General features: G+C 34.3%; 1 protein-coding gene across 9 annotated transcripts in view; it reads left to right on the top strand.

Annotated features, from left to right (window-relative positions):
* Epb41l5 (erythrocyte membrane protein band 4.1 like 5) overlaps window positions 1-24,501 on the top strand; it is a 167,278-nt gene that overhangs the window by 48,093 nt on the left and 94,684 nt on the right. For all 9 annotated transcript variants that reach the window (XM_004836051.3, XM_021236549.2, XM_087198126.1 and 6 more), the window contains 8 exons: window positions 9,413-9,455; window positions 10,485-10,563; window positions 13,920-13,964; window positions 14,133-14,185; window positions 17,272-17,392; window positions 17,516-17,603; window positions 18,887-18,975; window positions 20,160-20,229. In XM_004836051.3, coding sequence (XP_004836108.1) covers window positions 9,413-9,455; window positions 10,485-10,563; window positions 13,920-13,964; window positions 14,133-14,185; window positions 17,272-17,392; window positions 17,516-17,603; window positions 18,887-18,975; window positions 20,160-20,229 — 588 coding nt within the window. The remainder of the gene's footprint in view (window positions 1-9,412; window positions 9,456-10,484; window positions 10,564-13,919; window positions 13,965-14,132; window positions 14,186-17,271; window positions 17,393-17,515; window positions 17,604-18,886; window positions 18,976-20,159; window positions 20,230-24,501) is intronic.

Below are 24,501 nucleotides of genomic sequence, written 5' to 3' on the forward strand. Positions count from 1 at the left end.
AATAGCTAAAACTTGGAAACAGCCCAAATGCTCATCACCTGGAGACTGGATCAAGAAAATGTGGTTTTTTAATAAAATGGAGTACTACTCAGCCATAAAAAATGAGAAATTAGAGACATTTATAGCTAAGTGGATGCACATTGAGGCAATACTCTTAAGTGAAATAAATAGGACACACATGAATAAATACCAAATAGTTTCTCTGGTGTGAGAAACTGAAAGTGTAAATAAGGACTAAATGTATGATAGATAATGTGAAATAGGAAGAAAAGGGGCAAAGGGGAAGAAAGTGGGAGGGCTAGGGGAAAGGATAGAAGGGAATGGGATTAATATAAGAAAATGGAAAAATAGGAACAAAATCTTTGTAAATAGGGAGGACTGGAGGGGTTGAAGGGAGGGCTGGGCAAGGGTGAAAAATAAGAACCAAGAGAGACTATGTAAAGGTGCAAATTTCCAATGATGAATGTCATTATATTGTATACCTAAAATGTACCAATGATTAGAATGAATAATCGATAATGCAAAATAGGAAGAAAAGGTCCAAAGGGGTAGGGGTAGTGGGAGGGGCAGGGGAAAGGAAAGAAGGGAAAGGAAAAATGCTGAGAAATGGACAAATGGAAATAAAGTCTTTGTAAATAGGGAAGGGTGGAGGGCATGAAGGGAGGGCTAGGAATGGGGAAAAAATAAGAACCAAGATGCATTATGTAAAGGTACAATTCCCAATGAGAAATGTAATTGTGTTATATACCTACAATGTACCAATAAAAGAATTTAATCCAAAAAACAAAAGAAAAAAAAAAACCAATATGATTTAGCAGTTTTGTGCCTGGCCATTTATTCTATAGAAATGAAGATTTATTTTCACACAAAAAACATGACATGTAAGTTTTCATATCAACTTTATTTCTAACAGTAAAAAATCTAAAACACCAAAATATTCTGCAGTAGATGAGTGATTAAATAAACAGTGGTCTAACCATACCAGAAATGATACTCAGTAGAAAAGAGTACACTCAATACACATGGCAACTTGAGTGAATTTCAAGGACATTAAGCTGGGAGGGGCAGTATCAAAAGGTTACATACTGTATTATTTAATTTATGTAGCATTATTGAAATGACAAAATTACGGAGTTCAAGATCAGATTAATGGTTGCCAAGGCTTATGGTTTTTGGAGGTGGGAGGACATGGTTGATTGCTATAAAGGAGCAATATTGTTTTGTGGTAATGAAGTGTTTCTGTATCTTGATTGTGATATTATTGAAGGAATCTAAACATGTGATAAGGTGCCATAGAAGTAAAAATTCACATTGTACCAATGTCACTTTCCTGATTTTAACATTGTACTGTAGTTTTCTACTATGTAAGCATTGAAGGAAGGTGAGTGAAAATTACATACGACCTTTTACTAATGCTATTTTTTTTTGTTCAACTTTTTGTGACTCTAATTTATCTCATCATGTTTTTGAAAAAGAAAAATACAGTGTAGGCCAAGTAAAATGTGTCAGGAACATTTAACCCTCTGATGTATATATTTGTGACCTCTGCTGTGGTGAAATTTAAAGGTTATATTTAGAGCTTAGAATTTTAACTGGCCCAGTGAATTTTTTTTTTTTTTTTTTTGGTACTGTGGATCAAAATCAGGTCCTTGCACTTGCACAGCAGGTGGCAAAACCACTGAGCTAAATCCCCAGCCTTGACCCAGTGAATTTTTAAAAGAAAAATGGATTATTTAGTTGGTAATATCATATATATCTTGTGTAAAATAAACATTGCTTGTCATGTTTTCAGAATAGTGTAACATCGGTAGCTTTTTTAAAAGAAGGAAAACAGTGTTAGTTTTTGCCATTTTCTTAAATTGATTTGAGAGATTGAGAGATTTGTATAGATTTGTTCCATAATTTTTTTATAAACTTGCCCTTGGTCTTGATATAAAAATCTTAAATATATTAGCACACTGTACTCAGCAGCCTATTAAAAGTATAAACATGTTATGATCATATATAGTTTATTTTTAAAATGCAGGGCTGGTTTAATATCAATTGATATAATTAAAAATATATGTATGGTATATCATGATATTTCCTACCCATGCTGTAAAAGGCTTATTATGCTTTCTAGTTCCATTGAAACCAGGCTTGTCATATGACTTGGTTTTGCCAACGAAATATGAGTTGATATATGTCCAATTCTGAATAGGTTTCACTAACCCTACATTTGTGCTCTTAATTGCTTCATCAAATGCATAAGTGAAACTCATTCAAAATGTATTGAAACAAATCTTTTTTAAAATTAATTTTATTCATACATTTAAGGCATACAATATAATGACATTCATCATTGGAAATTTGCACCTTTACATTATCCATCTTGGTTCTTATTTTTTCCCCATTCCCCTGCCCTCCTTTCAACCCTGCCACCCCTCCCTATCTACAAAGACCGTTTCCATTTTTCTTTTTCTCATATTAATTCTATTCCTTTCTTTTTCCCTGCCCCTCCCACTTCCTCTTCCCCCTTGTACCTTTTCTTCCTATTTCACATTATCTATTATACCTTTTAGTCATTATTTACACTTTTAGTTTCTCACAGTAGAGAAACTATTCGGTATTTACACATGTGTGTCCTGTTTATTTCACTTAAGAGTATCACCTCAGTGTGCATCTATTTAGCTATAAATGTCTCTAGTTTCTCATTTATGGCTGAGTAATACTCCATTTTATAAAAAACCATGTTTTCTTTATCCAGTCTCCAGTTGATGGGCATCTGGGCTGCTTCCGAGTTTTAGCTATCGTGAATTGTGCTGCTCTGAACTTGGGTGCACATATATCACTGTGGTGTGATTCTTTTAATTCTTTGTGGAAGATACCCAGCAGGGGAATAGCTGGGTCAAATGGGACTTTCAATCCTAGTTCTTTGAGATATCTCCATACTGATTTCCACAGTGGTTGCACCAGTTTACATTTCCATTAGCAGTGGAGTAGGGTTCCTCTTTCCCACAGCCCTGCCAGCATTTGTTATTGGTTGAGGTGAGGTGGAATCTCAGTGTTGTTTTCATTTGCATCTCTCAAATGACCAGTGATGTTGAACGTTTTTTTCATATGTTTATTTGCTATTTCTACTTTTTTGTCTGAGAAAAGTCTGTTCATTTCAGATGCCCATTTTTGGATTGGGTCTTTAAATTTGGGAGGTCTGATTTTTAAAAATTCTTTATATATTCTAGATAGTAGACCTTTGTCTGAGGAACAGCTGGTGAAATTTTTTTCCCAAATTGTGGGTTGTCTCTTCACACTGTTGGTGATTTCTGTTGCTGAAACGGAAATCTTTACCACAAGAGAAAGATGAGTAACTTGGTAAGTGTAAGCTTATGGCTTTTAGCTTAAACATAACACACATAAGAAATGGAGATGGAGTTTATTAGATCCAAATGGCCTAAAATGCATTTAATTATGTAGTAGAATACTAGGTAAATATTTTATAAATGTTCATCTGGAGGCTGTAGTAGTAGATTCCATAGCAAATCCAAAACCAGTGAGGTAAGAGAAGAGGCGGCTCTTGTTATTCCATTTTTAGAATTTATGTACTCCAGATACTGTAGGCATAATCTGGTGAGATATCAGTTTGACTTTGTGAAGGTTTTGAACTGGGCAAGATGATACAGTACTCTATAGAATTCTTATGTGATTGGAGGGAGGGGGTGACTCATTAGTTCCTAATTTCAGGATGTAAGTAAATAAATAAGTAAATAAATAAACCTAGAGGACTTTGGCCTATTCAGAACTAATTTTTCTTTAGATCTGTGGAGATCCAGCCAAGCTTTGGAACATGTGCCCCACTCTGAGGGAGTGGTGGGTGCTTTGTAAACAGGTGTCTCACAGACAGCACTTACAGAGAACAAACCTGGCAGTTATTAGGGGCTTTGTTCTTTTTCTACACTGAGTTTTGATTTATTTTTAAAGATACCACTAGATTTTTTTTTTTTTTTGTACTGAGCATTGAACTCAGGACCTTGTGCTTGCAAGACAGGCGGTGGAACCACTGAGTTAAATCCCCAGCCCCAATACCACTAGATTAATACAGAACAATATAAACATTTCTACTAAAGACAAAAGATGACATCGTTGCCACCATCACCACTGCTGCTTAATTTTGTAATAGAAGTACCAGTAAATGCAGTTATGAAAATGATATTCACAACAATTTGAAAGGAGGAAAGAAAGTTATCACTGATGGCAGATGATTGGATTGTAAACTAGAATTAAATATAGGGATAAATAACATGTTAAGTATATATATATGTGTGTGTGTATATTATAATATACAGTTTACTAAAACAAGGTTAACTGTAAGAAATTGAAGGATTGAGTCTAAGGAGAGTACCTTTGCTGAATTGTTCAGGAAAACTGGTCTTTTTACTAAATGATAATGATTGTTTATAGTTTATGGCTAGTAATATTCTGAAGTTGGTCATCTTTGTCAATATTGTGGATTTTAAAAAAAATTTCTTAAAATATATTCTGTGGGATGAAGTTATGAAGTCAGAGTTTTAAGCTTTTTCATGGTGTTGCCAAATTAAACCTTTTGTTTTCAGTATATGAGAGTAATAGTATGTTTGCTTTTATCTACAGTATTGTTTCAGCTAATGATTATTCCTGTAACGTCCTGTATTATGAATAACTTCTATAATTAAAGAAATATAGATAACTCATTGTATTTATGTTGTTGGAAATTTCAGGGAGAGGAGGCAATATTTTTCTAACTCAATCCTCAGAAAAGTCTTCTGTGAAGATGTTTCTTTGTTTTTGTTTGTTTGTTTGTTTGTTTGTTTTGGTTAATTGACATCTGGAGATTAGATTTAAATATAGGTATTTTGATTCTTCTTTTGTTTTGTTGAGATAGGGTCTTGCTATTTAGCTCATGGTAGGCTGAAACTCACTATGTAACCTAGGCTGGCTGAAGAACATCCCCAGTCCTTTTTTACTTTTTAATTTTAAGACAGGATCTCACTGAATTGCTAAATTACCCAGGCTAGGCTTAAATTTGAGATTCTCTTGGCCTTAGCCTCTCAGAATGCTGATATATTACAAGCATGTCATCACTATGCCCAATTTGGAGTGTGACATTTTTAGATCCTAAGAGAAGCACACTAATAATATACAGGAAGAGATAGACTAAATTGACATCTTCTTTTGGAATGTCTGATAGTATTATAGACAGCTAAATTAGATAGAAATACTCTAGGCAATCAGACAGGGCTGGGCCCTTGAGGGAGTCAGTGCAGAGGATGAAAACACATTACATCTGTGGCTGGAGGTGCATCTGTTGAAGGCCAGGCCTCAAGATAAAGATGGAATGACCAGGGCTTCATGCCTCCCCAAGGGACAGCAACAACCATAATTGGTATCACCTGGCCCAATAAAGTCTAGATCGATATCAGTCACCCAGGTGGTTGACAAGGACTACCCCATCCCATCCGTTCCTAAAAAGGTCTTTGTTTTTCCATGTACACTTGCTACATGACCTGTTTCTCCATTGGATCAATATTACCTAATTGGCTATACCTGTAATCTTACTGGTTGATCATAGTTTTGACCCATGGTGTACCCACCTCATGATTTTATACCCACATTTTGATTTTGGTCTATAAAACTTCCTTTGAAAATTGGGCTCGTTGGCAGTCTACTTTCAGGACCCCTTCTGCCTCTCAGGAGCTGTCTCAATAAATATTTCTTATTCTTAACCTCTGTGGTCCCTTAGAATTCATTCTTTGATTTTGGCGAACCCGAATTCAGCATATCTAACATCTCTAGCAGGTTGGGAGTTACATTTATTTCCCCTATTATTTTTGTTTGTTTTTGTTTTTTGGTACTGGGGATAGAACTCGGGTCCTTGCTGCTTACGCAGCAGGCAGCAAAACCAGTGAGCTAAATCTCCGGCCCTCCCCTATTATTAATAGTGTACTGTTAAGTCCAAAAAAGGTAACTTGGGAAGAATTTACTGTATAATGGAATCTAGACTAAAGTTTTTTTAGTTAGATTATGATGATAAAGTGTATTGGTCTCCCCTGCTTTCTTAGCATAAGTTTTTAACATTTTCTAAAATTCTGTAAATGTTAAAACCTGTTTTAAAATAATTTGCTTTAGGACAAGTCTCCACTCACAGAGGAAATGTTTTTTTGCTGAAGTAATTGCTTTGAAAGATAGTTAACATTTCTCTGCTGTAATCTCTGCCCTTTGAGCAGGAGGCAGTGGTGCATTTCTTTTGTAAACCATGTAGGTGTTTAAAAGGCAGGAATCATTGAAAAGCTATTTACAGACTGTTTGGCTAGAGGACCTGGTATGAGGGTGTGTATGTTGATGTTTAGAAAGCTTCCTAGGTGATTTTTTTGGTTTGGTTTAGTTGTATCTGTTGTATTTATCATTATGTACTGTTCATTTTAGACAGACAAGTAAATCATTGTTCTTCCATACCCGGCTCAATAGGATGGAACTAGGTGTGGCTTTCCTCAGTCTTTGATATCTAAGTTTATCAACTAAACTTTAAAAATAGGAAATTAGAAAGGAGTTTGTTTCCTTTTAAAAGTATGGTGCAGACCTAATTAGTCTCATACTGAGCACTAAGAATCTGTGTGCACACTCTCACCTTTATCTTCTCAAGTGATTTAAACTCAAACCCTTAGAGACACTGATTCAAGGAAAATAAATAGTATCAGTGCCTGTCTCTGCATTTTCCAGTCTCTGGTCTTGGAATGTGGAGGAGATGAAAGAAAACAGACTTGAGAATATGCAAACATGAATTCAGATCTGCCCCAGAAGAATGTCACCCAGAATTCCCCCAGCTCCTAAATCTCACTTTAAAATGTGTTTGATGATTTATCTGAGTTTTGGGTGTCTTAAGAGAGTGCAGATACTAGAAGCTGCTACATATAGGTAGAAAAGAGACTAAAATATGTGCCTGGAAGACACTTCTAGCCCTTTTTCTCACTGGGATGATCTTATCTTATATTTTCTTATATTTGTTTCTTTCTTATAGTCCACAAAATTTATTCTATTAAAATGTATACTTAGTCTGTGTTTAGTCTATCGTAAATGTTCTTCACTTTTTACTAACACCCATATGTGAAAGTTTTTTTGTTTATTCTCTGTGCAATTATCAAGTTATCGAGAGAAATCTATAATATCTTGTGTGGAGTACATGTGGTATATTGGGTTTGGGGGAGACAGTTGACCATATGGTTTTTAATATTACTATAATATTAAACCATGTGAACTTATTACTTATATAAAAAATAAAGGAGTCACGATTATTGTATTAAATCGTAGGTGTTCATTGTAGACTAAGTAGAAAATACAGGAAAGCACAAAGAAGAGAAAATATCACCAGCAGTCTCACTCACCTAAAGATAACATTTTTGTTACTGTTTTGTTATGGATTGTCTCAATATGAAAGAAAATGCATATTATGCAAATTTGTACTTTTTGACAAAATAATACACAGTCCTTTAAAAAAATAGTAATATATTGTAAATAATGTTTCAGACCCTTAAGTATTTGCTTTCATTCTTTTTAATTGCTGTATTATGCTCTCATATTTAAATACTTTAACCAGCTCACTGTTATTTAATATATAAATTATCTTAACTTTCTGTAATATAATTCCTTCTAGGTAAATCTGTACATATAGTTATTTTTGAGGTATTATCTGCTGTCTAATCAGATTACATCCTTAAGGGTTATGCTTAATTGTACTCCTTGTAATGTATGAGAGTCTCCCTAACCATGACAATATGCAACAGAGTCCATGTGACCAGCCATAGGGTTATTTTTTTTTATTTTATTGTATATGAGGGATAAAACCTGAAGATAGGACAACTCTGAGGTCCATGGTTTTCGGGAGAAAACATCTTGGGACATAAAAATAGTTTTATGTCCTATATGTGATTGGCATTAGGCTGTAGTAGGTTTTGGGGACAGGGATTAAGATTGGAATTTTTGAATTTTGGATTTGGGGGCAGGAATGGATGGATTATTTGCTGTTTTTCTGTACTAATAGATTGAATTGTGTTCTGCCTGATGGCATGCCTTATGTGTCCTATTAACATGTAGGGATGTTTAAACATTTACTAAGTTGAGACGTGCTTAAAAGTGAATATCCAGCTGAATCGGTTAAAAGGTAAAAAATGGCTAAATAGTCTATACAACTTGGAATCCAGGTAAAATGTTGCACAGCATTTAATTGCCCTTTGAAATGTTTACTGAGCATCTTATTTCAAGGTGGAAAGGCACTCTGCTGGCACACTGGTAGTTCTGAGAATTTCATTTTGGATGTTGGGAGAGAATGGAGAGGAGAGGCTAGGCAAATAATTGGCAAGGAAAGCAAACTGTTAAAACCATATTAACAATGTAGCCTTGTTTATATTTGCCTCTCTGGATTTCTGAAACTGGATTCCTTTGCTGTGTGAACTAGTTAGCACAAGCATACTCCTTTCCTTTAGGCTCCTTGGAATTGAAAACATGCTGAAGATAACTCAGTCATGTATATCTCAATTGGACGAGTGCTGGCACTGGCAGGACTTGGCTGTGTAAAGGGATTAATAATGAGAAGTGATCTGGGAATGTGAGTGAAAGTATTTGGAATTGGTTTTTAGGTCTACTTGTATCATGGGCATTTCATAATGAAGAGGTTGTATAAATCAAAAAGTTGTTACTGTTGAAACCAGAAATTTGCTGATTACAGCACAGAGGAACAAGAGTGCTTCATTTAATAGATAGGGCCTTGATTATGAGAAAAACCTAATTTTACCCTGTATGCTCTTTCAGAGTACTATTTCTGAGAAGTATCTACTTCTTTAAATGTAGGTGATACTGTTACATTACTTCATCTGATTCTTACATTACAATCTATTCATAAATCTCACATTTCTGTTATAAGAATGAACCAGGCACTGGAATAGGAGGATAATTTTTGTTTATTTGTTTGTTTATATAAATGGTGCAGGGGATGAGAACCAGAGCCTCGTGCATGTTAGGCAAACAGCCTACCACTGAGCCACATTCCCAGCTCTTTTTTAATCTTAACAATTTTGAGAGCCATTTATTTGGGAACAATGAGGGAAACCAAGGGCAAGATTTAGACTATTAACCTGGTTATTGAGGGACAAGGAAAATGTTTTTAAGACATCACATATCAGGTTTTACGTATTCTTTTGTGTAAGTCAAAAGCTTAGCATGGATATTGGAGTGAGTCCCCCTCCCTCTCTCACATAGTCATTCACTCATTCCCTTTGGTTTTTCCCTTGTGAAATATTTCATTGTAGTTATCAACAAAGGCATGATGAAAAATAACCTTCAGCAATTAAAATTTTAATGTTCCTTCGTCTACTTAACTATTGAACTTTTTTGTGTGTCTTTTCAGCACTGGTTGGATGGTACAAAAAGCATCAAGAAGCAAGTAAAAAGTAAGTGTTATAAAAGTTATTTGTAGAGAAAATGGGAATCAAATGTATTAGAAACTCTGGCTCTTGAGGGTAAGAATATCGTTTTTGGATCATTTCATTCTAATGGACTGACTCATATAGGTTTGATACTAATGTAGATTCAAGTGCCTTACAATTTAAAGTTTGTAGGAGAAAGCCTTACAGCTTGCAAATAAGATTGACTTTCCCAAAAATGGCTTGATTTTTATTTAGTAATTATTTGTGTTGGAATTTTTTTGTTTGGCTTTTACTTGACTTTTGCCTAGTTTGAGAAAATAATTTTGAGGCTTTAAAGCTGTAACAATATTTAGTTTAGAATAATGAGATGACTCTATGGCCATACTACCCTAAACTCCCCCAGTCTTGTCTGATCTTGGAAGCTAAGCAGGGCCAGGCCTGGTTAGTACTTGGATGGGAGAAGGGAGAATAATGAGATGAAATATTTCACATAAAATATTAGTATTATTCTTAGCAGTCGTCAGGGAAGAATACTAGTATCCAGTCCATAATCTAGTTTGACCTTTCATAGTGTCAGGTTTCAGGGTACCTCACCTCTTGTCTTTACAAAATGATGGGGCAGAACTACTGAGAATACAGGAATACAGAGGTTAGTGAATTAGCGAAAATGAATTTGAAAGTGTGTGGGATGACTATTGTTGACCAATTAATCTGAGCATTCCTCAATGCCTTTTAAGAAAAGTCAGCTTGGTCAGTTTTCAGGGCTGTTAGTTTGTATGGTCAAGACTTTTATTTTATGCATTTGGCCCTGAACTGTTAGAGCTGTCTGTTGTGTCATGAGGTGACAGACATTTATGATAATGCCATATGATGGTTGGTATATTTTTTTAAGTCTGCTGATGTTTTTGTGTAACATTTAAGTTGTGATCTAACCTGAAATAATGCCACAATAACCTGTTATCTTCTGTCCCACTTCAGTAGATTTTCAACAGATTTACTGGCTGAAAAGTATTATTAGTTAAATAGAAACTAAATCTTTTTTTTTCATGGCAGTTGGTTCACCTTATTGTCTGCATCTTCGAGTTAAGTTTTATTCCTCAGAGCCAAACAATCTTCGTGAAGAGCTAACCCGGTAAGACTGCTATCTAGAGTTGTGTATGGTTATTTGGTAGTGTTGGAATTAATTTTAGGATTGTTTACAATTTCTAAATGACTAATGAAATAGATTACTTGCCCCTAGTAATAAGACATCAGTGAATTTTGTTCTGGGACAGTGGTTGTTTTGTTTTGTGTTGTGTAATTTTGTTTTGTTTGCAGTACTGGAGATTGAACCCAGGGCCTTTGCAGTGAGCTCTGCTTCCATCTCTTTTAATTAATTAATTAATTAAATTTTGGTACTGTGGATCGAACTTGTTTTATTTTTTATTTTGTTATTTTATGTTTTTTTAATTTTAATTTTATTGGTACAATTTAGATACACATAATGATCACATTCATTGTAGGGAATTTGTACCTGTACATGATGTATCTTGAGTCCTCTTTTTTTCCCATTCCCCTTCCCTCTCCTCCCATCAACCCCTTTTTCCCTATTTACAAAAATCCCATTTCCATTTTTTCCTTCTTTTCTCATTTTCTTCCTTTTTCCTTTCTCCCTCCCCCAGTTAGTTCCCCTTTACTTTTGAACAATTTCATCCTATTTCACATTATCTATTATACATTTTGGGCCCTATTTACACTTTCAGTTTCTTATACCAGAGAGACAATGCAATATTTACACATGTGTCCAATTTATTTCACTTTAAGAGTGCAGCTTCAAGGTGCATCCATTTACCTATGAATATCTCAAGCTTATCCTTCTTTATGGCTGAGTAGTACTCCATCATAGAAAAACCACATCTTTGTTGTTGTTGTTGTGGTGGTGGTGGTACTGGTGATTGAGCTCGGGACCTTGTGCTTATGCAGCAGGTGGCAAAACCACTGAGCTAAATCCCTGGCCCCACATCTTTTTTTATCCATTCATCAGTTGATGAGCATTTGGGTTGTTTCCAAGATTTAGCTATTATAAACTGTGTCATTATAAACATGGGTGTGCATATATTGCCGTGGTGTGATGCTTTTAATTCTTTTGGGAAGATACCCAGCAAGGAAATGGGACCCAGCAGGTCAAATGGGACCTCTAATCCTAGTTTTTTGAGAAATCTCCACAGTTATTTCCACAGTGGTTACACCAGTCTGCACTTCCACTGGCAGTGGAGAAGGGTTCCTTTTCCACACATTCCCATCAGCATTTGTTGTTGGTTGATTTCTTCATAATAGCCATTCTTTCTGGAGTGAGATGGAATCTCAGCCTTGTTTTAATTTGTATCTCTCGAATGACCAGTTGAGCATTTCTTCATATATTTATTTGCCATTTGTACTTCTTCATCTGAGAAGTGTGTATTCATTTGAGATGCCCATTGTTGGATTGGGTCTTTAAATTTGCAGGGGTCTGATTTTTTTTCAATTCTTTGTATGTTCTAGATATTAGTCCTTTATCTGAGGGACAAGCAGCTACAATTTTTTCCTACTCTCAATCTGATAAAAGCCATCCATGACAAACCAACAGCCAACTAAACGGACAAAAACTGAAAGCTTTCACTCTAAAATCAGGAACAAGACAGGGATGTTCACTGTCACCACTTAATATAGTTCTGGAAACATTAGCCACAGCAATTAGACAAGAGAAAGAAATAAAAGGAATAAGGATAGAAAAGAAAGAAGTTAAATTATCATTATTTGCAGATGACTTAATACTCTATATAGAAGACCCCAAGAACTCCACCAAAAGACTTGTAGATTTAGTAACCAAATTCAGTAGTGTAGCTGGATACAAAATCAACACTCAAAAATTAATAGCATTCCTGTACAGGAATAACAAACTCACTGAGAGAGAAATTAGATAAACAACACCTTTCACGATAGCATCCAAAAAAATGAAATACCTACTAGTCAATCTAACAAACAAAGTAAAAGACCTCTACATTGGAAACTAAGTACCCTGAAAAAGGAGATAGAAGAGGATATCAGAAAATGGAAGATATCTCTTGTTCTTGGGTAGGAAGAACCAATATAGTGAATATGGCCATACTTCCAAAATTGTTATGCAGATTTAGTGAAATCCTGATCAAAATTCTACCAGTGTATCTCATAGAATTAGAAGACAACCCTAAAATTCATTTGGAACCAGAAGAGACCTAGAATACCAAAGATAATTGTGTTTTTTGGTTTTTTGAGACAAAGTCTTGCTGTGTAGTTTAGGGGAACATTCAACTCTCTGTGTAGCCCAGGCTGGCCTTGAACTTGCATCAGTCCTCCTGCCTCAGCCTCCCAAGTGTTAAGATTACAGGCATGTGACACCATGCCCAGCTATATTTTATTTTGAGACAAGGTCTCACTAAGTCAGTAACTTGCCTAGGCCAGGCTCAAACTTGTGATCCTCCTGCCTTAAGCCTTCCAGAGTGGTAGGATGATGGGTTTGCACTATTACCACCACTACACCTGGCTGGAATAATATTTTTTAAGTGTGTGATTCTGTTCTTTTATTTATTTTCAAAATATTTGGTTCCCTAGTATCTGCCAGAAGTGACTAGTTTTCTTTTTCACATGTATTGTTAACACATAGATTTTAAAGAGGTTTGTTGTTTTTAGTACGTTGCAATACCATGTTAATGGACAAACTAATCTCTTTGGCCACTGGGTGTTCATTCAAGTTAGTTCCTGACGTTTTACTCATTAAAATGTCATTAATGAATGAAAATGTTAGATCTTGATTTGGTTTGAATAGTTTTAAATAAACATTACATTGTATCCACTTTATTTTATTCTGCCTCCTTGATATTTATTCATTGACTCTATTACATAAGCATGACTCTATGCACACACAATATTCATTAGGTGAAAAAGTGAGTCAGAGAAATCCTTTGGAAGGGTTCCCTCTTTTGACAGTGAGATTATAGCTGTTGTCCAGGAATTTATCCATCTGTGTCTCTCATGTATAAAAAAGATGTGTTAATCAGAGTACAGTTAGCCAAAGATTGTCCTTCTAGAAAAACGCATGCACACATACAGTTTTAAGGGATTCTGAGGCCTCTGAAGCATGAGAAGCCTGGTTAAGAATCTAGATAATGAGCCAAAGCTTGTGGCAAGCTCTTAATTTCTGAAGATAGTGACTGGTTGGGTGTGGGACAGATATTTAGGGTTCTGGTGTATTTTAGCCAAAAGCAAAGGCACAAGAAAGCAGTCAGGACTGGCACAAGGGGACCCCACCCTGCTTGTCTTCTCTCTCTACTAAGGTTGCTGTAATATGCTCTGATTCTTTGCTGTTATCTTGTGGTCATGCGAATCTCCTGAGTCTTATTCCCCTTTTTTTACGTATTTTTTCCTTTATGCACTTTATTGTGGGTAAAATGACATAGTGGATTATTCATTGGTGCCTTTTATTTTTCATAGGTATTTGTTTGTTCTTCAGTTAAAACAAGATATTCTCAGTGGAAAGTGAGTATTGTTGAGCAAATAACTGCACATTTTCTAGAGTGGTTGAAAAATTATTGCAAAAATAAGTTCTAAGTTATGAAAATGAAATGGTCAACATAAAGTATTTTTTTTATTTATCTTAAAATGGAGATTAGAAATTGACTTAACAATTTTGTGTTTTGGTCTCAGATTAGAATGTCCTTTTGATACAGCAGTGCAACTGGCAGCTTACAATCTACAAGGTAAGCAGTTCTTGTGCTGTTAAGCCTAGAGCATAATTGGTTTTTTGTGTGTGTGTTTTAAACAATTTGAAAAGTCAAATAATTTGCAAGAAAAGACACACTTTTTGTATAAACGTTTATACGAAAAGATACACTTTTTGTATAAATGTTTATCAGTGTCCAACTCTTTTATCTTAGAACATAGACTTTTTATTTTCTTTCTTATCTTTGTCCCTTTTCCGTCTCTAATATTTTCAAACAAAAATTGGAGTTCACTTGATAATTTAGTAAATGTTATAATTGGGCACTCAGCTAATATTTTCCTTTAAAAAATACAGTGGGATATGAGTACATTATTGCTGTGGCCACATAGTGTTCTTTCATTATTCTTTTTTTTTTTTTTGGTAACGGAGATCAAACTCTGACCTGGCACTGAGCTAAATCCCTGGTCCACTTTCATTATTCTTACTCTTTTTTTTTTCTTCCAGTACTGGGGATTGAACTCAGACTCTGTGTTTGCCAGGCAGGTGCAGTGCCGCTGAGCTACATCCCTGGCCCTCTTTATTCTTATTCTTTTTTTTTTTTTTAATTTATATATATATTTATTGGTACATTTTAGGTATAAAATACACTTACATTTATCATTGGGTATTTGCACCTGAACATGATGTATCTTAGTTCTTATTTTTTCTCCCATTACCTGTGCACCCTTCACCCCCTCCACCCTTCCCTATTTACCACAGACTTTGATTCAATTTTATTTTTCTTTTCTCATAATTTTTCCTTTCCCTTCTTCCCTTTCCCCTTCCCCTCCCGCCATCCCCAAACCCTTGGACCTTTTCCTATTTCAAATTATCAGTTATTCATTTTAATCATTTTCATCCTTATTTACACTTTCAATTTCTCACATTAGAGAAACTATTCGGTATTTACACGTGTGTCCTATTTATTTCACTTACGAGTATAGCCTCAATATGCATCCATTTAGCTATAAATGTCTCTAGTTTCTCATTCTTTATGGCTGAGTAGTACTCCATTTTATTTAAAAAACCACATCTTCTTTATCCAGTTTCTAGTCGATGGGCACTTGGGCTGTTTCCAAGCTTTAGCTATTACAAACTGTGCCGCTATAAACATAGGTGCACATATATCACTGTGGTATGATTCTTTTAATTCTTTGGGGAAGATTCCCAGTAGGGAATAGCTGGGTCAAATGGGACCTATAGTCCTAGTTCTTTGAGGTATCTCCATACTGATTTCCACAGTGATTGCACCAATCTACATTCCCACCAACAAAATGAATCCGTGAAAGCATTACTTGCATGGTGTATATTTATTAGTTCCTGATGGTCATTTTAAAGTTTATTCTAATAAATTACTGAAAAGCTTACTCTTTTGTAGCTTATTGCATTGATTAAATACTATTATGTTTAGGAATTTTCTTCTGAAATCTGGACATTATAAAGAAAATGGTAATTTTTGTCCTTGTTCACAAAATGAAAGAAAATATTTTCCTGGGCATATCTGCATATATTGGAACAGTGGTGGCAAACCTGTGGCATCCGAGTTAAATTTTATTTTTAAGACAAAAGTTGTTAACGTATGGGTTGTTGTTTTCTAAACTAAAACCTCAATATTCAGATTTAATTATAGTGTTGGCACAGTGGATTTGGGGCTGCAGTTTGGCACTGGGTCCCTAAAAGGTTCATAATCACTATACTAGAATAAAAACAATGTTTAATGATGATCAAGACTTTAATTCTATGGTTTTTTAGTGATTCTGTCTTTAGGCCCAGTCCCTCTATGATCAGTAGTAGTTTATTTGCCATTGTATAGTTAAGTCTGAATTTTATGTTTTATAGTAAACAATATGTTTGCTTATTTTGTTATTAGAGAAAGCCTGTTTTCTTGTTGATAATAGGAACTGGTGATGAAAATATTTCTGTACTTCAAAAATTTTCTACTAATTTAAATTCTTTTCTGCCTGCTTTCATTTACTGTTTTATTCTGTCTCCAAATTAAAACTTGTTGTCTTATCTGCATAAGAACAAATTGATAACTAGCTTAGGAATACCATGTCTCTAGCACTGTTATGATCAGAGCATATAGTTGCATTTTGGGTGGGGTGTGGTGCTGGGGATTGAACCGAGGGCTTCATGCATACCGGACAAGTGCTCTAACCACACTCCTAGTCCACAAACAGTTGTTTGGAAGTGCACTTGTATCTTACTGTTTCCTGCAGGAGAGTTTTAATTCTAAAAACTTATTTAATTCTGTTGTAGATCTGTCATTTTCACTGTACCATTTATTAACTGCCTCATATATTCTGTTTGTGCCTCATTATGTAAGTTTCAAGACATCCAGAGTATACACTGTTTACAAATATGATTCATACATCTTTGTATATTTTAACAGATATTTGACTCACAGTAGTGCTTAGTAAATACATGTCCAATATGGACTAAGAATTTAGTTAATTGTGATTGATTACCATTACAGTATATTATATGAAGGTAGTTCATGTATTTTTCTCTCCTTAACTGGATTTAAAATTTTTAAATTACAAGTGGAATATTCTTTTTAAAAGAAAAAATTTCAAACATAGAAAATGGCTGTGTATGTTTAGCTCAGTGATAAAGCACTTACCTAAAGTGTGGGAGGTCCTGGTTTCAGTCTCCAGCACTGCAAAAATCTATAAGGAGGGGAGAAGGGAGGAAACTGGATGCATAATTTCCCACTCTTCCCAGACTCACAGTTCAGAGATAAGCACAGATGAGTGTATGAATGTGCATTGTCTAGTTCTTTTCCTGTTGCTTCTTCTCACTGATTTTTTAGAGGTGTGGTGTGGTGTGATGGTGGTGATGGTGGTAATTCTTACTTGTTTCTTTCAGATTAATAATCTTATATTCTAGGAAGACATGGACTATACAGTGTTATATGGTATCACATTCTGTGCATATAACTTAATTATAGATACCTAGAAATAATCTTATTAATAATTTTTATTCATAAAGTGAGTTGTGAAGAAGAATTTTTTTGGAAAAAAATGCTATACATTGTTAATATACAATTAACACAGTATAACATTATGAAACTTATATTTGTAGCTGAACTTGGTGACTATGATCTTGCTGAACATAGTCCTGAACTTGTCTCTGAGTTCAGGTTTGTGCCCATTCAGACTGAGGAAATGGAACTGGCTATTTTTGAGAAATGGAAGGAATACAGGTATTCATTTGATCATATTTTCTTAACACAACAGTCATTTTTCATTCATTTTCTTTTGTTTCTACCTTTGATAGAAAATTAAATTTATATTTATTTTTTAAAATACTATCTTTTAATTTTTAGAGGTCAGACACCAGCACAAGCTGAAACCAATTATCTGAATAAAGCCAAATGGCTAGAAATGTATGGGGTTGATATGCATGTGGTTAAGGTAAGCACTGTGTTATTGTACCTTTTAAAGAATTCATTTCTTATGCCGGGATTTTAGCTCAGTGGTTCCGGCACCTGCTTCGCAAGCGCAAGTTTCCGAGTTCGATCCCCGGTACCAAAAAAAAAAAATTCATTTCAGGAACTTTGCATGACTGAATTTTACAGTGTGGTGGAGGCCATGGAGATTGCATAAGCCACCACTGGGTACTTTGTACAGTAGAAAGACCAAGATTAAATATTGAATTACTAGAATGGAAAATTTCATTATTAGAAGAGAAATTACCATAATTTGCAAAATATATCAATGTTTATAAGTTATTTTTTTAACTGTGAGAAGTTATTTTTTGTTTCTTTAGCTTTTAAACCAATGTGTACATATGGTGTTAGAAATCAAACCTAGGACCTTGTGTATGCCATGCAAGTGCTTTACCACTTAAAACCTCTAGCCCTTAAAACCACTTTTAACTTTTTTTGGTTCATATTATATCACTTAAGCTCAGTACTCACCAGGCTCTGTTAAAATAGTTCAGGAAGCAAAGTTGAAAATTTAAAGCTTGAGAGGACTTTGATAACTGTAAAACAGCTTGAGTAGTGATTTACTTCTAGCTTAACTAACAACATATTTCCAGGAAAGAACTTTTCCAGAGTTCTGATTTAAATGGTAAATTTAATATGAGAAGAATCTGAATAGAATTTTCTTTCTAGTGGGAGTTTACATACCCATTTTTATTGAAGGAATACCTTATAACCATAGTAGTCCTCCTTTACGTCCCCCCTTTATCTGTGGTTTAGCTCTCCATGATTTCAGTTACAGTCAGGCAAAGTCTAGAAAAATTAAATGTAAAATTCCAGAAATAAGGTATTTTGAGAGACTGCGTTCATATTACAGTATATTGTTCTAATTTTTCTATTTTATTACTAACTTCTTACTGTGTCTAAATTACAAATTAAACTGTATCATAGGTATATATGTATAGGAAAAAATATAGTATCTGTAGGCTTAGGTACTACCCATGGTTTTAGGCATCCCATGGTTTAGAATTTATTCCATCCTGGATAGGAGGAGACTACTGTATAGTGTATCAGTCACTTTAGGGGAAAATAAGGTATGAATGAATTTTCCCAAAGAATGTGAGTTTGGATACCTTAATTGTTGAAAATATCTTGTATATTAGCTTGTATATAGTAAGTCAGTGCAAACATAAAAATTAAACAGTTGTATGAAAATGTGAAAGCTTATTGATGCAAATTAAACTAACACATTTTTTTCTCTTCTTAAATTAGGCTAGAGATGGGAATGACTATAGTTTGGGACTAACCCCAACAGGAGTCCTTGTTTTTGAAGGCGAGACCAAAATTGGCTTATTTTTTTGGTAAGCAGAATTAATGTCAGGGATACTTACTGTTGTTTTGTTTTGTTTTTGTACTGGGGATCGAACTCAGGACCTTGTACTTGTGAGGCAGGCGCAGTGCCACTGAGCTAAATCCCCAGACTGTTATTTTGTTTTTAAGTGAGTAAAAATATCTATATTGAGTTAACATATAAAAGACATTGGAAATCAAGTAGTTCTGAAAAGCTTGCAAATGAAAACAAATGTTTCCTGCCCTATTCTTGCTCTTTTTTATTTCTACTCCCCAGTCACAATTTATAAAATTTTTCTAACTGTATTTTCCATTAGTTTCAAGGTGTATCAAAATATGTCTTAATATTATATATATTTTGTTTGTTTGTTCTTTGCAGTACTGGGAATTAAACCCAGGGCTTTCACACTGAATCACATCTCTAGTTCTTTTTGTTGTTTGAGACAGGATCTTACTGAGTTTCCCAGGCTGGGTTTGAATTTGCAGTCCTCCTGCCTCAGCCTCCCAGAGTGCTGGGATTACAAATATGTACCACCATGCCCAATTAAATTTCTGTTTTTATTAAGTGTTATTCACATGGACACCCCCTCCCTTTGTGTGCTTGTGTCACTATTTTTAGTATTTTTTTTTCCACAAATACAGCACTCCCTTTGCCCACTCTTGTGTAAGGGGAGAGGGATGTTAGTATTTTTAAACCCTTCTGTTGAGCTTGGCTACTCTGTGTTCTGACTTTTATCTTCCAGACTTACATATTACATTTTACTTTCACATCAGGAGATATATATATATATATATTTTTTTTTTTTTTTTTTTCCTCACCTAAGTTTGCTATAGAGAACAGTGGAAGACCCTAGTAGCTAATGTCTTTCCTGTAGTCAATTCCTGTGGAGATCCTTTAACACTGAAGCAGTTTTACCCAGGTCTGGAGAATCTCTTACAGCATAGTTTGGGGTTTATGAATTATATAGATTTCTTGATAACTCTTTTTTCCTTGCTATTGTTAGTGTGGGCAGTATCAATGTTGTGAAAAGTATTGCTTTTAAAATATGTATTTTTCTGTTAACCTTTCTTTTGGGTTAGAGACTTTTTTAACAAGTTATATTTAACCTCATCATTATTTATTTCAGAAGTTAAATGATTAAGTGTACTTAAAAAGTTGTTTTTCTAGTCTGATGTTGATCCCATATTATTACAGGCCCAAGATAACCAGATTGGATTTTAAGAAGAATAAGTTAACCCTAGTGGTGGTAGAAGATGATGATCAGGTAGGAATGGTATTGCATTAATAATGACTATGTTATGTGGTAGCTTATATTCTAAAAGGGGAATGTACCTCATTGCTTAAAAAAACCAACAGAATCCTAGTAATTAATACTTAGAGTAATTTCCTGATTCAGGTCACACCAACCTTAAAATACGGTTTTCTGCCATTAAGATAAAAAATAATACAAAAGTTCTTGTTTCTTCATTGATAATGTATTTAAGGTGTGTAACAGGTTGCATTCAAGTGACTCTGTCCCTTACTTGATCAAAAAGATTAGTCAAAACAAAATCTACCTAATAATCTTTAATAAAGTATTTGGAACTAAGGATTTTTTTTATTTGTTAAAATTCATTTTCTAGGGCTGGGGATTTAGCTCAGTGGTTCCTCCACCTGTCTCACAAGTGCAAGGACCTGAGTTCAATCCCCGGTACCAAAAAAAAAAATTCATTTTCTAATTGATATACATATAGAAACATATAGATGCATTCTGCCAGGTAAAAGAAGCCAGACTCAAAGGATTATGCATTATTTGGGAAAGGCAATCCCATAGGAAGAGAGACTAAATCAACATTACTGGCTGCTTCAGATTATTGGTTATGGATTTGACTACAAAGGGACAGAGTGAAGAACATTTTTGGGAATGAGAGAACTATTCTGCAACCTGATTTTGGTGGTAGTTATATGACTCTGTACATACAGCTCACAGAATTATATGCTCTGTTGGGAGCAATTCTACATAATTTTGGGGGGAAACCATTTGATTAGGCCTAGTTCTCCTGCCTATAGGCCAGCTATGGTATTTCGAGACAACTCCATTTTGGCCTCCGGTCACAGCTAAGACCTCAATGGTCTGGTGATGCTGTGATGCTCCTGGACAAGATTATACCAACTGAAGACATCCTGGGAGGAACATAATCTTCATCTGCATAGCTCCTCATTGATCTAGGATTTCTGCTGCCCTCCGAGTCATCTCCTGATGTACTGAACTCTCTGTCGGGAGTCAGTTTGTCACATTTGTTTCTCCCGATGTACTGAATAAAGGTGCAGCAAGCTAAGGGGCTTTCCTCTTTGTCACCCAGAGCAGCATGGATCAGGCCCAAAGCTCACCTTCTTCTCAGAGTCTCATTTTTTTCTACCTTTCCTGTATAATAAGTTAATTCACCTTGTGCTGTCATGGCTCGCAGGAGACTAGGACTTACTGCAGAGGTTCTAGTAACATCCCCTTTCCCTGTTCCCTACAATGCTCAAAATCTTACTGTATGCAAATTAATAAGCTTTAAGACATAGATACAAGGATATAGATAAAAGCAAATTAGGCAAAATATTAGTGGTTGTTGACTGTACACAATGTATATAGGTATTCAATTTTTCTGTGTGTTTAAATATTTTCACAATAAAATTTTGAAATGATTGCTAATTTTTTTTAGTTTTCAGGTAATTTCAGTATTATTTCTCCCGTTTTAAATGGCTTCCTATGTTTTTCCAGCCTTTATCATATAGATGTATTTTCATGTTTCCAGTTGGTTTACAGTTTATAATTCACTTTTTCCTTCTATTCTTTATTATTAGTAGTAATGCATTTTGTTTTTACCAGTGTGAAGCCTCACAAGCAGTAGTTGAAAGTTAAAGAAGTAAATGAATTTTGCTGAAACTTTACCAGTATTGGATTTTATTATTAAAATTTTGCTCATAATGGAATCATTGTTTTAAACTTGATTTTCTTTTAGTGGTTATAGATGTTAACTTTTGGTCATGTTTGCTTATTTCTGTATTTCTTTCTAATGGGCATTTTCTTTTCTATAGATAGCATAAGGTACAATATAAAAATGACATAAATTCCACAAATATTGATTCGTAAACAGCTGAGTAGCCATGTGTATAGTAGCCCTCTGATGATATTCTGTGGTTATTGTAGATATGTGTACGTTTTATCAAATATAATAATTGAAAAAAAGAATAAGGATATAACACAGTTAAAATCTCCTGTATACTCATTATTTTTTTTTTCTTCAAATACTTTAATACTGATATTGGAAGGGTCACTTTTCCCTAATAAGAAAACCTCTTGGAAAAGGGACTTTGAGTTTATATATGAAACTTTAGTAGATTTTGGTCAACATTAGTAAAAATTGTAAAAAAGTAGTAGTTTATCAGAAACTTAGTTGTGTCAGGCTGCTGCTGCTTCACAGAAAACTGCTTTTTAGTCAGTATATGTTGGTGTTTTATTTTGACTCTGAAGTCTTCAGATATAAAATAGAGAAACTGCTTATGTGCTTGGGACAGGACTGAGGGTTTTTTTTTTTTAACTTATTGGAATGAGTAAGGAATATTCCATGTTCTCAAGGAATTTGAGTGCAATAGGAATGTCCAGTTTATAAGCATATCATTTTCATGCACAAAAATGCTATGTAGCTAAGAAATTTGTATTGATGTGGAAAAAAACTTCATGATACGGCAAGTGAATTTTTAGTATAGCACTGTTTTTATGCCTGACCTTTTTTTTAAAGACAGTACTTTACACTGAAAAGAGTTTGCATGTATTTCAAACTGCTGGCTGTTACTACAGAGAGATTACAGCTTTGGATGGTTTTGATTTTTTTCCTTGTTTTCCTAGATATGTATTTCTTTTATTGTATGTGTACAACACATAATAGTTACTAAATATGTATTTCTTATGAGATAAAGGCTAAGAAATAGGGAGATAAAGGGATCCCAGTACTGATTTATTAGGTACTGTTTTTAATTGTGTTTTGCTTAGGTCTTAATGTACAGAATTGTCTTTAATCTTTTGGTAAAGTTGTGATGATCATAGAGCTTTTTCTATTCAAAAATTATGCATTCATTACTCACAGCAGGGCCAGAGATACAGCTCAGTGATATAGCGCCTGCCTGGCATGAGACCCTGAGTTCGATTCCTGGTACCAAAAAATAAAAAGTATCATTACTCACTGCAGGCTAGAGAGGAACAAAGAACTTTTTTGGTCTCTGTTCTCAGAGAGATCATTGACATTAAGCATCAATTTCAAAATCAAAATGTATTTCAGATTAGGTATAATTGTACCTTCTTCACTTCAAACTTTAAAAAAACACCAGTTGCATTTTAATGGACAGAAGTGTCAACTATGTAGTATTTTTTTAAAGCCTAAAAACAGCTCACCTGAATTAGCTAATATTTCTGCATAGGTTTCAATAATGTAATATTCATTTATTTAGTACATTTAATCATTGAAAACATGAAAAGTCATACAGGGAAAATGAAGTCCCTCTCCATTCAGTTTCCTCCTCTATAAAGCATTCAATATTACTTATTTTATCAATTTTAAGCCCTGCTATTTTAAAAAAAACTTTATAACATCTCTAAAAATACTGGGATGTATTTTACAGTGGGTTTTGCCTTAAAAGTTGTCAACAGGCAGTAATTGTTATGTAGTTATCCTTGCCTGCTGTATGAGAATTTAGTAGATTCAGTGGGATTCTATTCATTGTTATTATAGTACAGGTGTTAATTTTAGTTTCTACTTAAATGGCTTATAAAATATAGCATTATAATTTAGTATTGAAATCAAAGTTACTGTGAATGCAGAAAAAGTCTTCCAACAAATTTGTGGAAAGTACATTGTCATTATTGAAGTAATTCATGGTTTTGGAGAATGATCTCAGTTTTTTATATTTTCTTGCAAAGCAACAACCTCCTTTGCTTTTCACAGTATTTGGTCTCACTCACTTTACCCTGCATCCCAAACTACTCAATCAGAAAAGCTCATCCCCAAGATTTGTTTGGAAATGAAGTATGTAAAGCCTTGTTTAGCAGATCCTAAGAAAGAAGATTCTAAAAGTAAATGAAACACGTGATAAGTTTTGAAAGTTTGAAGTCTTACTATTGAGATATATGCAAATGTTTCCCCTGTCATATAGCTTGGAAGAGAATCAATGATGGAGTATTTTTAAAAGAAATCTCTTGCTAGCTGGGATGGTAATCATTATGTCATCAACAGAGGGGTTAAATGATTCAGAAGAGGCAGATTTTGAATATGACAATAATTAGGTTATTTTAATAATATTTTCCTTTTTATGTAAGTACAGATATGCTTAAGTGATATATGTATCTAAATCTAAAAGTGATCTTTTAAGAATAAAATTCTGTTTTAAGAAAATATGGTCATTTAATTGGTAACACTTTTATTAAGGCATAAAATAATAGTACATTTTAAAATTGATTGCATTTTAGGTTTGTTCAAATACTATATCAGCCTTTTGGATATCTTTTCAAGGG

This window comes from Heterocephalus glaber, unplaced genomic scaffold (assembly GCF_053883595.1).
Source record: "Heterocephalus glaber isolate CG9 unplaced genomic scaffold, H.glaber_assembly_v1.0 deba00000347, whole genome shotgun sequence".
Taxonomy (NCBI): Eukaryota; Metazoa; Chordata; class Mammalia; order Rodentia; family Bathyergidae; genus Heterocephalus; species Heterocephalus glaber.